The sequence below is a fragment of the Erpetoichthys calabaricus genome, chromosome 14, assembly GCF_900747795.2.
Source record: "Erpetoichthys calabaricus chromosome 14, fErpCal1.3, whole genome shotgun sequence".
Taxonomy (NCBI): domain Eukaryota; kingdom Metazoa; phylum Chordata; class Cladistia; order Polypteriformes; family Polypteridae; genus Erpetoichthys; species Erpetoichthys calabaricus.
This window is the reverse complement of record NC_041407.2, coordinates 3,958,462-3,972,984: the sequence shown is the minus strand read 5'-3', so window position 1 is coordinate 3,972,984 and position 14,523 is coordinate 3,958,462. Positions and strand designations below refer to the sequence as shown.

Sequence of the window (14,523 nt, the reverse complement as noted above, 5' to 3'; positions counted from 1 at the left end):
AATTCTACTCTTATTAGTCTATGAGGTCTGCACTCATGCGAGTTTTCTTGCCCAAGTTTAGGTTATTAGTTGTTGTGTGAGTGGAGGTCACCCTGCACACAGCGCATCCCACTGCTGCCTCCAATTCGATGCTACATAACTGGAGAGGGTCTGCAGATGAACTGTGATGCCCAGACAGGTCTTTACTGCGAAAAAATCTGTTTGAGCAAACCTGCTACCTTCAGACTGGATGCCTATAACGTTAGAATTGAACCCGTACCCACATGAAGCAAAATGGACCTCAATTCTACTTCTACACTATTAGTCTTTGAGAATGCACAGAAGGGGTGTTTTTCACATTCATGGTCCGAGGGGAGGTCATCTAGTTAATCTAACGTGCACGTCTTTGGCAGGTGGGAGGTACACTGGGGTACTGAAAGAAAAATCCCACCCAAAAACAGAGAGAACTACACAAACACACACAATGAAAGGCCTGGGATTTGTGCACAGTCTCCTGAAGCCGAGGGGTAGCAAAACTCAACCCTTGTGCCACCCCAAAGACTTGACAGGGTTTATGTGGCTTAGTCTCACAGTGCCCCCCCTAGTGTTCAGAATATATACTGTTTTGTTAAACTTCTTCGTCTCATTGGGCTGTTTGAAAGGATTTTCGTGGTTTTATTTGCCGTTGTGTTCGCCCTCTAGTGTTCACAATATGCATTATTAAAAGTTCCTGTTTTCTTTGTGCTACTTGAAAGGGTGTAATGGTTTAATCTCCAGTGTGCCCCCCCAGTGTTCACATTATACTAGTAAATTAAAATCCCTGTTGGTTAAAGTCACCCCCAGGGGTGTTCACTGGGTATTATTAAAGGTCCCTGTCTCCACAGAGGTATTTAAAAAGGGTTTACCTGGTTTAATCTCCAGTGCGCCCTCTAGTGTTCACAATGTATATTTTTCAAATCCCTCTCTCCTTTGGACTATATTGGCGGCCCCTTTTTCACATTATTGCCATGGCATCTTCCCAAACAAGGCGCCACATAAACGATACGAGGGTTTCTCGTCGCCGTCCCATTTGCTTGCCCTCTGCAGTCAGGTGTCTGCCAGGTGCGAACCTTGAGGCGGGCCAGCCAGCTTCTCCCGAGGAGGACGCTTTCACGAGACGCTCAATCTGAAGAGCCCATTTTGCCGTTTAGAATTCTTTTCAATGTTTGCAGTGCTTCACGCGCAGCCCGGCCTCTCCACGCCGGCAGAGGAGCACTTTGAAGTTCAGGGAGGCTCGTCTGCCTGCCGCATAATTGCTCCCCACATGCTGCTACTTCAGCGAAATCAAAAGTTGCGGAGTTTGAATTGGGGAAAATTGTTTCGATTTCAGAGGAAATAAGGCAGCACTTCTTTTCAAAGAGGAGCGAGTGGCGCTTTGCAAAATTACTGAACTTTCAGCCAGGATAAAGCGCCGAGGCTTCACTTCAGGAGGAGGCAATTTGGGCAACAATGTCCGTAATTCTGGCTCGTTGGCGCTGAGGTGCAGTTTGAAGTCTTCTCAATCACTTAAGAAAGTAGGATCTCGGTGAACGTGAGGGGGGAATAAAAGGTGACATACATCGGCGTTAAGCTCAGTGAAAAGGATGCCTTGTGGATGGAACAGAATGTGCCGGAAAGACCCTCTTGAGTGAATACACACTGATGAAATATGTAATCAAGAAAACTGCATAGATGTGTAAGAAGAAAATGCAAAGAGAGGCCATCATTATCAGAGGAAAGCACACTTCATAAATGGCATCCCACCTCTGCCACCAGTTTCATGTTTTCAATTGGGGGGGAGGCAGATACACTCCTATTTAATACTGCCCCCCCCCCCCCCCCCCCGTGAAAAGAAAGGATTTGGATTACAGAACATCCACGTATGGACTGAACCCACGTGCACATGAAGTGAGACAGACGTCAATTCTGAAACTACACTGAAGTTCTTGTTTATTGCATGAGCGGGGGTCACCCTTCATCATGCTACACACCGTTATAGGGCAGGGGGATTCCCAGTGCTCTCTTGAACCTTAATGTGAAAACATGGGTTTGAACTGTGGAAGAGGGCAGAGCACACAAACGCAGCACTGCAGGCCTAGCGTCTCCTCTTCAAGTTCAAGCTCCTATCTGTCGGGCGAGTGGAGGTCATCCTACAATCCAGGAAAGTCAAACTGCAGGCTCCGCATCCCACTTCTCACACCATTTTAGAGGGTAGGGGGGGGATGACCTCCGATCCCAGAGTGCTTCCCGTTGCTGTAAAACCGTATGAGTGAGGGCAGAATGTGCAATCTCCACACTGAAGACCTAACATGTGGAAACTGCCCCCCCCCCCCCGTCCCTGTCCATATGTACTGTGTGATTGTCCTAACAGTCACATTCTATAATCTGCATCCCACTTCTGACACCAACGAGATTTGACAAAATTAGGCAGGGCAACAAGGTGCAAACTCTGATTCCCGGTGCTCTCTCTTCTCCCTCTCCAGGGCCAGGCGGAAGAAGAAATGTGCTTGAATTGTGGGAGGAAAAACGCGTAACAAGGGAAGAACACGCTAACTCCACTCCACACTAAGAGCCTATCATGCTGGAAAGAAATCTGCGTCTGCCTGCAGAGATGGGGATCTCAGTTCCACGTCTGCTCTTCACCTGCGCTGAAGCGTTTTTTCTGCTCCAAATTTAGGCTCCTACTAGCTGAAATACCCAGCGGTGCCCGGGAGGAAAATAAAGTGTTTTGTTTTTTTTATTATTTGAGAAAAATACAATTAAGAAAAAAAAAAACAACTTTAAAAATAAAAATAAATTAACAAACAATGAAGACTCACTAATGTGCTTGTCTTGCGGTCTTGTATGTATGTTATCATCCAGTTGACGCTCGGAACCGGCCAACTATTTAATTTCAAAAACAACAGGCAGGCGGTGGCACTCAAACATAAAGAATGCTGGCAGTCACCTCCAGTTCGCCCTCTGGTGGTCATTCCAGTGTCAGCTGGATGGTAACATGCATACAAGAGCGCAAGATCACCCCCCACCCTAACCAGAAGGGGGATTTCACCCTACAGTATTTTTAGTGGACCAATGAGAAACATGTGTACCAAATTTCATGAAAATCGCTCCGGCCGTTCAGAAGTGATGCTGGAACACACACACACATACACACACACACATACACACATTGACGTCTATATATACAGGTTGATGGTGTGAGTGAAGGTCATGTTGCATTCCACCTCTGCCACCAATGTGATGTTATGGGAGATGAACTCCAATCCCCAGTGTGCTCTCTCTAGATCCTGACTGGGAAAAAATTTGTCTGAATTGTGAGGCAAACATGCAAACCTCTCCACATGGATAGTCAAACACGTGGCCAGCCCCACCTACACACCATGAAATGGACTTTGATTCTACACCTGCGAGCTGTTTCTTTCATTCAGGTTCAAGCTCAAATTTATTGCATATTTAGGAAAGCCATATTGTACAAAGTGCATCCCACTCCTGACACCAATGATTAGAACTCTCATCCCCAGCTTGGGTCTTACTGTGAGAAAACGCACTGGCATTGTGGCAAGAAGAGCACGTGAGTGAGGGCAGGGCATGTAGAGTTGAACCCGTGTCCACGTGCACTGAAGAGGACCTCAGTTCTACATCTACTCTGCACTAAAGCTGTTTTCTTCTCCAAGTTCAAGCTGCTATTTACTGTGAGTGGAGCTCATCATGTATTCTAGGACAGTCAAAGGGGTACACACGGCATCCCACCGCTGATCCCACTTTAACGCTACTGAATTGGAGGGAGTAGAGCAATGAACTCCCATCCCCAAGACTTATTAGGGCCTAACTGAGAAGAAAACCACATGGATGATAGTGGAATGAGCAAACTCCACGCTGCATCCTACCTCTGCCACCATAAACTCTTTTTTTAAAGATTCTTTCAGTGATTTTACACAAACTATTTCTGATTTTGACAACATTTGTGAGTCTATGGGTTGATGACGGTGTTCCCCTCTAAGTGGCCTCTCTCTTTGGACGGGGACCATGAAGGGTAAAGAGAAAGCCGAGCTCCGATTCCCTGGGGAAAAATGTGATTCAGAAGGAAACCTGCAAGGTGGGCAGAACATGCAAACCCCATCATGCAGTGAGGTGGTCCTCAGTCCTGAACTGTTCTGTTCAATCAGCCATACGGAGCAGGAAGGTCCAGGCCATCATATCCGAGTCCTGCTTGCGGGCCCCATCATCACGGGCTCAGGCGGTGGTGGCAGTTCGCTTTGGTAATGCTGGTAGGTCTGTGGGATTGGAGTGACGCCGCCCTCGCCTGGCCGCTGTTCAGCTGGTGCAAAGCCGTCATCATCCATTTGTGGGATGGGGTGTGGATTCTCGGGGAGAGTCAGGATGTTGGGCGTGTTGACAAACATGTTGAAGGGCACCTCGTGGCTGAAGCGCTGTTTTAGGAATTTGCAGCCTCTTCTCAAGAGGCCATATAAAAGCAAACCAAAAATCAAGGAGGCAAACACCAAGGACATCCCCATAATTATGCCAAACGAGGGGGGCACTGATGGTTTTGCTGTGGTGCTGCTGACTTTTGAAGTGCTGGTGACAGAGGACGGCCTGGTGGTGGTGGTGGTGGGGCTGGTGGTGGGCCCAGGTAGTACTTTCAGACTGTAGAGGGCCACAGACGTCCCTGCCACATTGGAGGCCAAGCAGGCGTAAAGACCCGCAAACCTCAGCTGGACGAGTTCTATGATCAAGGTGCCATTTTTACTGGAGATGGGCAGGAACTCAGGGCTCCCTACAAGGGCGCCATTGGGCAGAATCCAGCTAATCTTTGGGGCCGGAAACCCCCTGACAACGCAGGGCAGTTTTAAGGGCACCTTCTCATTGACAACAATGTCCTGGTAGACTTGGTCCACCTCCGCCGGGCTGCACTCCTCCAGACTGGAATTCTGGGCACAGGAGATGTTGGTGAGGGATTTCCGGAACCATCCATATTCAGGCTGGCTTATCCCCTTTGGCTGGCAGTCGCAGGTCAGCTCGTTGTTGCTGAGGTTCACACGGGGGCCCGAAGAGTTGACAAAAGTCGGGCTGAACCACAAGGGGGTGACAGTGATGAGCCTGTTGCCATCCAGGTTGAGGACACGTAGGCTTGGCAAGCTGGTGAAGGCCCCCTCCTCAATGAAGGTGATGCTGTTGTCGGCCAAGTCGAGGAGCTCCAGGAGGCTCATCTGGCTGAATGTCCAGCGGCTGATTCTCCAAAGCTGATTCTTCATCAGGCCCAGCTGCCTGACTTGCAGACCCTTGAAGGCGCTCTGGTGCATCGTCGCATTGCCCAGGCCCACATCGGCTAGCGTGAGGGTTTTCAGGACAGGGAATGTGCCAAAGACCTGTGCCTCCAAGTATCCCAGGCTGCTCCTCTGGATAACCAACACCTCCAGCAGGGTGAAGTTGTGGAGGGATGTCACGTTCACACTAGACTGGCCACACTGGTCCAGGTCCAGGTAGGTTACCTTGTTACTGATGGCCTTTCCAGGGTCGCAGCAGGGGGCTGTGTGGTTAACACACTGGCATATCAGATGGCACTTCAGGGATTGTGCGTGGACATGCCAAGCGGACAGCAGTGGCAGAAACAGCAGCAGCAACAGGCCGGCAGGAGGGTGGGCCATGCCCCCTGTGGAAAATGAGAAGAGCAACTTGACATTGGCATCTGGAATCAAGCTAACAGTACAGGCTGGGTGTTCATTAACAATAAGAGGAGACCTCCATTGCAGGGGACCACTGAGCTCCTGTTTGATGACGGCATGAAACACAATGTTATGCCATCTTAGAATTTAAAGTGCCTGCTGTAGAGGGTGGTCTGGCAAGAGAGAGAGAGACAGATAGAGAGAAAGAGAAAGGGAGGGAAGGCGTAGCCCTGGCAGGGACAACATGCCCACCACCCCAAAACAATAAGGAGAGCGGGCAATGCCATGGAGTGTGAAATTAAGATGCCAACAGGCAGCAGGGAAGGTGTCCAGGAGGGTTACATAAGCTGAAAGGAGACCACCAGTGTGCAGCACACTCCTTTCAGTATGAAATGTAGGGACCTTAGGGGGTGTCCTGGCAGGAACCTCTTAAAGGCATGCAGAGGGCTCAGGAGGGTCTACTTGAAGGAATGGCGGTCTGCTGCCACTGGCCATGCCAGAACAACAAAGTCATTCTGGGGCAAGGATGGACCCCACAAGCGGAGGTTAAAGGTGCCTCATGGTCTGTGCTTCAGGAGATGGTTGGGGGGGGTGCAGAGAAGGGGTGTAAAAGGGTGAGTGAGAGACCCCTAAAATGAGGTGGGCAAATGGCCAAGCCACCCCACCTGGCACACAGGGATTTGAAGCCGTGCAGCCCGGCCCAGTGAGGCAGCACACTTCCCTTTCCCTTCATTTGTTCCTGTTGCGTTCCTCTCTTTGTTTGTTCCACTAATGAATTTAGCTGTTTAGTTGGCACAAAAGGCGCCCACTACTGCTACCTCTCTGCTCACTCGTCTTTACACTGCAGACACAGTAAAGGAGGCTCCTACTGGACAATGCAGCGGGCTGTCGTATCTAAATGTGTGAACTGGCGTTACGTCAAAACTAAAAGAACCGTTTAGTGTGAAAAGTCGAGTAATCAATTAAAGTGCAACGGGCCCACAGCAGGCCTGTCACGAGTGTTTGTGTCGGTGGGACCTTTAGGACCAAAACGGCTGTGAGGGTCGGAAATCTGAGGGGAAAATATCATTCAGGAATTAATTAGTTCATTGTTACACTCCCTCTGTTATTTGTTTATTATCAGTTAAGTCAGTAATATAATACACATTGTAAGGTGAAAACATTCATTCCATTATTAATCCTTTCAATCACCAAATATTCATTAAATTATCAACGAAACATTTAGACCCCGACTCCATGAGCCTGAAATGGATTAAGTAGGTTTTAGATGATAATTCATAAATTGAAATTTAGTTAATTAATCTAATTATTGAATTACATAAGGTACATAATTCACATAATTGATCAATCATTTGATTAACTCTTTCATTCCTGAAATTAATGATTCATTTGCTGAATATTTATTGATTGAACAACTGACTGATAAAGTTATTCTATTTATTACAAATGAATTCATTTATTCATATATTAACCCCTGTGGTGGGTTGGCGCCCTGCCCAGGATTGGTTCCTGCCTTGTGCCCTGTGTTGGCTGGGATTGGCTCCAGCAGACCCCCGTGACCCTGTGTTCAGATTCAGCGGGTTGGAAAATGGATGGATGGATATATTAACCCAAAATTATTCATTTATCTTTTCATACATTAATTAGATCAATCATTTATTCCACAATGATTTAATATGAATTCATAATTTATTAGGAATACTAATAATACTATTGCATTTGATTTACACAGTTTCCATCCTACCATTTAGTTATTAATCATTCATTTAACTATTCATACATAAATAATAACCAGTCATTTCATTTATTCAGGTCAGGTTGGGGAGCAGGCACTGGTACAATGCACCCACCACATGACGAAACAGCTTGGGATCCCAGCTGGCAGCGCCCCCAGGCACACACAAACGGTCCATTCCCACCACCAGGAAATGACCATCTATCTGCCATAGTCAGATATTAAGTGGGCATCCCCTTTGCCTGGCCCCGCCTCTCGGGTCCTGCGAGTGGATCGCCCTCGGGTAATTGTGCTACATGGCCGTAGTGTCGTAGCTGACGCTCCCTCATGATGCGGGTCATGTGCCTCGTTCAAACAAACATTCATTTTATTAACTTATTCACATTATTCATTTATTCGTTCAACGACTCATGCATTCATTTGCTCAATTATTTATTCTACCATTTATTTATTTATTCAATCATCAAATCTTAACGAATTCACTCATTTATTCCTTCACACATTTACTATTTAACTTTATTCATTTGCTCATTCACTCCACTACTAACTTGCTCGCAGGTTATTCTCTTATTTAATCATTTCATATTCATTCTCTTTCCATGTGCGGCTCGGCGGGGAGCCAAAGCCTATCCTGGCAGCACAGGGTGCAGGGCAGACCCAACTCTGGCTGAAATGGCAGTCTAGCACTGGCATGTGCCAGCACTCATTCATGCCAGGCCAGTTTAGAGTCACGAGTTATGCCGGCCGGCCCGTGTCTTTCTAGTTTTTTTTTTTTTTTTAAATTGATGTCACTTCATCGTGTTGGTTTCACCGAGGAACTGTAGATGAAGGTCACCGACACAAACATCGCTGCCCTGTGCCGCTTGCCAGGCTCCCGGGCGGCCAGGTGTTAATAGGCTTGTCAATGGCAGCTGCGGCTCCCAGTTGGACCAGAGCTCACAGATAATGAGAATCCCTTGAGGAGGAATGAAGGGAAGCAAAGCGCCCCCTCAGGTCTTTGAAGTCCTCCGAGGTCGTGTCTCCTAATTAACAGTTCATTAACTTCTCCTTGATGGGCTGCTCTGCGCCTCGATCATGCCTTTCTGGTGGTCTGCCCTATCAGGGTCTTTGATTAAGTGAGTGATGGGCTGGTCATGTCGTGTCTCAGAGAGATTCTTTGTGCACATTGTTCCTACACTTAATATAATTCAGGGCTGCAGGGGGCTAAACAAATTTTAACTTTTTATAGTGTCTTTCATGGCAAGGCGTATGAGGTCACTCACGTATGAGGCCCTCAATCCTTGCACTACCAGGCAGATTTGCTGGTGACCCCCATCTGGTATCTGAATCATAAATCAGGTAAATTGGACAGAAAATGAACTAAACATCGAGTTGATAGAACTGTGCCTTGGGGTGTTTTGGAATTTCCCACTCCTGGCTCATTATTCCCCCCCATACCTTTGCCCGTGTTTCTTGTCCCTCACCTCATCCTAGACCTCCACTCATCCAGGCTGTTCTCTCACGCTCCCACCTCATCGCTGTCCACCTTTAGCTTTTCTTGTCATGGACCAGCTCATCACACCTCGCCCCGGTGGACGATCCATCCCAGCTCATTCTACTACACTCATCTAGTGACTTACTCTGGTGGCCCACTCTCAGCTTTACCCTCCTTATATTCACTTGATGACTCCTGCTAGTCCTTGCGTCCAAGATCGCGGATTCTGTGGAAAATGAAATCATTACAGAGAGGCTGAAATGTGTGTGTTTAGGGGCACCAATGGCAGCACACTTCAGAAAGTCCACTTTTAGACTCCCCTTCTAATACAATAAAGGAAGTAGGGAGACTGATGTGTGTGTGCCAGTGTCTGATGTCAAAGCACACTCTTGGATGCCAGGACTAGTGTGCCGCCATCTAAAAATGGTGACATTTGAGGACGATAACTTCCTGCCATCATGGGATGGCATACGTCTGTGCAAGAGCCCATCTGCTGCTGGGACGAGTGCTTGGGTAAGATGGAGTGTACCTGGAGGTCCTTGGTGTAGACAGGGGGATGTGCCAACTAACAGGGTCTCCCAACTGTGAGAGGAGGGCCGTGGGAGGTCCGTGGTGTTGTGGTGTGTTTATCTATTTTGAGCTAACTACACTCCCTTTTTCATTTTCCCTGGCCCTTTAAGAGAAAGGTGCTATATGAACCCAACGTATTATTATTATTTATCCTACAAACCTATTCTAGACTGACTCAAGATCGCCCTCTATGTGTGTAGGTGTGATAGCCTTGGCTGGCTCTTGAAAATGGCAGTGAGTGTGTATGTCTAAGTGAACCCTCAAAAGTGCCATTAGTCTTTTCTCACTGTGCACTAAATGCCAGCTTGGCACTTCTACGACGTGGTAGTTCACTCAAATGGGTAACACCCCCCCAAATGCCCAGTTCAACACAACACTGTTCAAGACAGCTAAAGCGAACCTGGAACTGAACCCACCATGGCAGCTCCCTGCCAGGCCGACAAGAAGCCACTTGTCCCTGATGCCAATGTGCTGCAGATAAGATGGCACCCAAAGTACGTTGGCTGGGAAAATTGATTCAATTTGGGCCTCATCAGCCTATGCAAATGGCTTTAATTGGATGTTTACGCTCTGCTTTTTGCATCAAGTGAAAATAGGAACGCCACCGGAGCGCCAACTTAAACATGATTAGCAAAATGTATTCAAATGAGCCTGATTTGCATGTGGAGACAGCTGGGCAGCGTCACGCTCCTTCTTACGTAAGCGACTCTGCTTTGCACTGGGTGGAGACCTGAACACCAGCTCCTGCTAATGCTGCCCCAGGGGCTAAGTGGGCACCCTCGCCAGTCTCCCGCTAAAGCCCCCTGATGCCCCACTGCACTTTCTTCCTGAAAACTTCTAATGGCGGTGCCTCCGTGTGCTAATTGCAGGGCGCCGTGGAGGATAATTGCTCCGCTTGATTGGGACACGAGTGCATATGCAAATGCAATCAGCTCCCTGCCTAATTAAGTGGGCACACCAGTTGCAGCACTGGCACCCGATTCCCCCACTTCTGTCTGGTGGAGCTGGATGCCAGAACAGAAAGAAGAGGTGACCCGTTTAGCTCATTCAGTCAAAGCAGTTAGCATCTTGAATGGCATCACCACCAGCCTGGAGTGCTGAATGTGGGCATCTTCCCAAGCACCCGGTGCCAATAAACATCAGGAATGATGTGCCAATGCAATGCTGGGCCTGAAGTGGAGAAGAGGAGCCTGCACTGCCACCACAGCAAGACAGGCCCTCTGGGTGGTGCCCTGTGCCAGGCTAAAAACTGGCGGTGTCCACTATGACATGTGAGGTGGACACCAGTACAGTGAGAAGCTGAGTGGGCATCATGGGGCATCTCAGAGTAAAGCAGGAGAGTGTGAATTAACACTAATAAAAAGTGCAGCAGAGTGCAAAGCACCAAGACAGGTGAGTGGGCACCATTATGGTAAATTGGCAACTGTATGGTGTGTGCACCAGTATGAACACCAACGTCTGCCATGGCACAGAGAGTGAATGTGCACTAATACAGAGTGAAAGGAGTCTAAAAATGATACACAGAAGGTGAGAAGAGTGAACCAGCAAGGAGTGAGAGTGTGTCCACACCTGCATGGAATCAGCATTAAGAAACAAGGAGAGCACACCGAAATGTACAAGGCGTTGAGTGAGGGAGTACTACTATGGAGTGAGAGCTCTTTCGCATTAATACACAGAGGAGGTAACTGCGGGAGTACATGGGGAGTGAGTGTGTGCCCACATCTGTACGGAATTAGTGTTAAGAGTCCACTGGTGGGGCAAAAGTGGGGGCATTCAAGTCGACTAGGCTTTAACCACCACAGAAATTCAATAAGCCCTGATTTGTGTTGTGTGAGTGTGAACCAGGAAGGTGTCAGTGTGCACCGATACCAGTATGGACTGTGAACCAATATTCACCGAGGCACATTGAGTGAGTGTGATTAATAGGAAAATACAGAAGGAGGACAATGAACAAGAAGGGAGTGTGAGTTCACACCATGACAAGATAAGCCTTAGTGCACACCAGTACAGAAAGATCTGGAGTGAGACCAAGTGATCAAATGTGTGATATGCAGAGAGTGAAAGTCTGCATCATTATATATAGGGGGAATGCATTTTAGACAACTTCCGAGTGACTGTGTGAGGTGAGCCTTAGTTCACACCATTCTGGAGAAGCCAAGTTAAAGTGTGAACAGACACAGAGTGAACATACACCAGGAAGATGAGCAGCATGTAAATTCAGACACAGAAAGTCAACGTGTTGCCTAGCATGGAGTGAGGTTGAGTCCACTCCAGTGTGCAGTGAGCAGTAATGCAAGTGTGTGCCAGTACACACAGCGAAGAGTGTCAACAGATATCAGTATAGTGTGAGCAATATGCCATAAAATATATGCAGAGAGTAAACCTGAACAGAGAGAGAGAGTGAGTGAGTGAGTGTCCATCAACCCCTGAGCACACCACTATTGCAGCAAGGCAATGAATGTGAAAAATGCAGAACATGTAAGTGGGGAGCAGTGTGGGGTGAGCCTTAGTGCACCGCATATTAGAGAAACTGAGAGTATCCACCAGTATTCACCAAACTGGGACAGAGTACATTTATTACACAATTGTGCACTAGCAGGCAGTGAGTGTATGTCCATCCACACCAATAAAAAATCAACCTCAGTGCACTCCACTGTGAAGAGACCGGGAGTGTGAGGAAACACCAACACGCGATGGCTGTGCACACATCAGCATGGACAAAGTGTCTGTCCACACCAGTACAGAATACGCCTTAGTGCACCCCATTTGAGAGAAAACTGGGAGTGTCCACCAAATGGTGCAATGTGTGAACTGGGAGCGCTGTGATGGAGTGAGTGGAGTTTAACGGCCTTAAGTGTGAACGAGTGAGTCAGTGTTCAAGTGCAAGACACTGTGAAGAGATGGGTGGTATGCACCAATGAACCCCCGCACAAAGTGTGTAAGCCTGGATGGAGTGAGCAGGCACTGGGACAGAAAGAGTATCATCTGATAATAACACGCAAAAGGAGGACCAGCAGGGAGTGTGTGTTTGTGTGTGTGATATGTGTGCAGCTTAAGTAAGCAGCTGGTGGGCACTCAGTGGATGAGTGTGTCACACGACCGGGTGCTCAAGTGCATGTCCATACCATGCTAAGTGTGCTGAGAAGGCATCATGAGCCCCCTGAGCAGATAATGACCCCACATCACTTGTTTTGTTAGACATGCAGGGCCAGTAAGGTGGCATCTTCGTCCATCCTCTTGTGTCACACCTTCAGGCTCAGCCACACACACACACACGCACACGCAACACAGATCCTGAGCCCCCTGGCATGCCCCTCTGCTGCTCGCGTTCAGACCTTTTTTCACTCAGCCATGTGTATCACTCTTGTGGTGCCGATTGCATGCCCCCCTTCCATCTCCACACCCCGCCTCTTGAGGTGCCCACCTCCGCTCACACCATGGCATTGCTAGAGGCACTCTACCCTATACCTGTGAAATCAAACCCAGCAAGCAAAACAGCACACCCAAGCAACATGCGCTGGCACCTAAGCCACTTACCAGCAGCGACCAAGTGACAAAAGGACCTCGTGAAGGCCCACGTGAAGGGCAGGCTTCTGGACTCTGGTGCGATGAGGGCACAACGCTGATCTCCGTCGCTGGCACAGCACTAATACTCCGGCTGAGGATGGTGCTTACCCTGACAGTGTCATCCCACTAATTGGCGTCCAGAGTAAACGAATCTAATTAGTGAGGCGCCGCGTTGAGCTCATTGCTTCCATCCCACCTGGGCCTCCTCCTGAGTTGCGCCAGTGTCACACACACACACACACACAAACACAAGTACGTGCACGCACACACACAGGCTCACGCATGTGCAGGGACAACTACACACACCTGCTCTCACGCCTACACACAGATCTGGGCACACACATAAAAGGGGGCTTTCTACACGAGTACTCACTGAGACACACACACACACACACACAGAGTGACACAGGTTACACACAAATGGCACAAACACTGTGCAACCCAGGACAAGGCATACACACACACACACACACACACACAACATACACACACAGGAGCACAATCAGTAACGTGGACACACACAAACACACACCGAGACCCCCTACATACACCTGGACACACAATCATGCATGTCGTCAAACACACCCACATGGTGATACACGCAGTCACGCACACACATCTAGAGTCCCACAGACCTGCCCTCATGAAGACACACACACAGTCATACATAAAGTGACACACACTAATAGAGTCCCCCAAGACCCGGATACGCAGTCATTCATTCAGTGCCACACACACAGCCACAGAAACTCATGAGCCGGACAGAGCAGCGATGTCGCCAGGGTGTTATCCTGTGGTGGGCATTTGGAAATGTAGAGAGGGCGACTAAATGCCAAACTAAGTTAAACCTTCATTTTTACTGATTTATTACTGAATGCACAGGCTGGGTGGAGGGTGACCAATAGCCACAGCTGTGCCAAGAGGCAGCATACAATTCAGAGGCTCACCCACTCAGCTGGAGTTTGGGGGTCACACCTGGAGCTGCCAGTCCTGAGTTAGGGAATGAGGGTCTTGTGACATGAGATGGTAGTGGGAAGGAAAGACAGAGAGAGACCACCACTGTTATCTGAAAACCTTGTAGCCGTAGAGGATTCCTTGGTCACTGGGGAGAGAGGAGCTGTGCTTTATTGGTCCTTATTGTCCTGTGTGCAGAGTCCAATAACATTCTGACTTGCTTCCGTGTGTAATCAACATACAACACGCCTCCACTCCCTGGTGCTGTGATTAGTGAGCAGAAGTACCTGATAGAAACAAAAGATTTGATATGTCCTATGTAATAAAGACAGTCAGATATGGGGAAAGGCATTGTACATTAGATGGGTGTGAAAGGCACTATACAGCAGATGGATAGACAGATAGATAGATAGAATACGGTATAGTAGGCAGGATTAGATAGATAGATAGATATGAATGGCACTATATAATAGATAGATAGTATAAGGTATAGTAGGCAGGATTGGTCCACATTTACATAGGCCCATATTATTCTCTTCACAAAGTCCATTAAAATACTG

The 14,523-nt window shown here is 48.2% G+C and overlaps 1 protein-coding gene across 1 annotated transcript; it reads right to left on the bottom strand.

The window, feature by feature from the left end:
* Positions 1–3,770: 3,770 nt before the first annotated feature.
* Positions 3,771–13,140, bottom strand: LOC127525851 (leucine-rich repeat and immunoglobulin-like domain containing-NOGO receptor-interacting protein 4). The gene is made up of 2 exons (XM_051918751.1): positions 12,980–13,140; positions 3,771–5,650 (listed from the first exon to the last, which is right to left on the bottom strand). Exon 2 carries the CDS (start codon positions 5,643–5,645, stop codon positions 4,191–4,193), a length of 1,455 nt encoding a protein of 484 aa, XP_051774711.1. The 5' UTR covers positions 5,646–5,650; positions 12,980–13,140; the 3' UTR covers positions 3,771–4,190.
* Between the last annotated feature and the right edge of the window lie 1,383 nt (positions 13,141–14,523).

Excerpts from the sequence above, each read along its gene's own strand:
- LOC127525851 (XM_051918751.1), bottom strand. The coding sequence starts at position 5,645 with ATGGCCCACCCTCCTGCCGGCCTGTTGCTGCTGCTGTTTCTGCCACTG.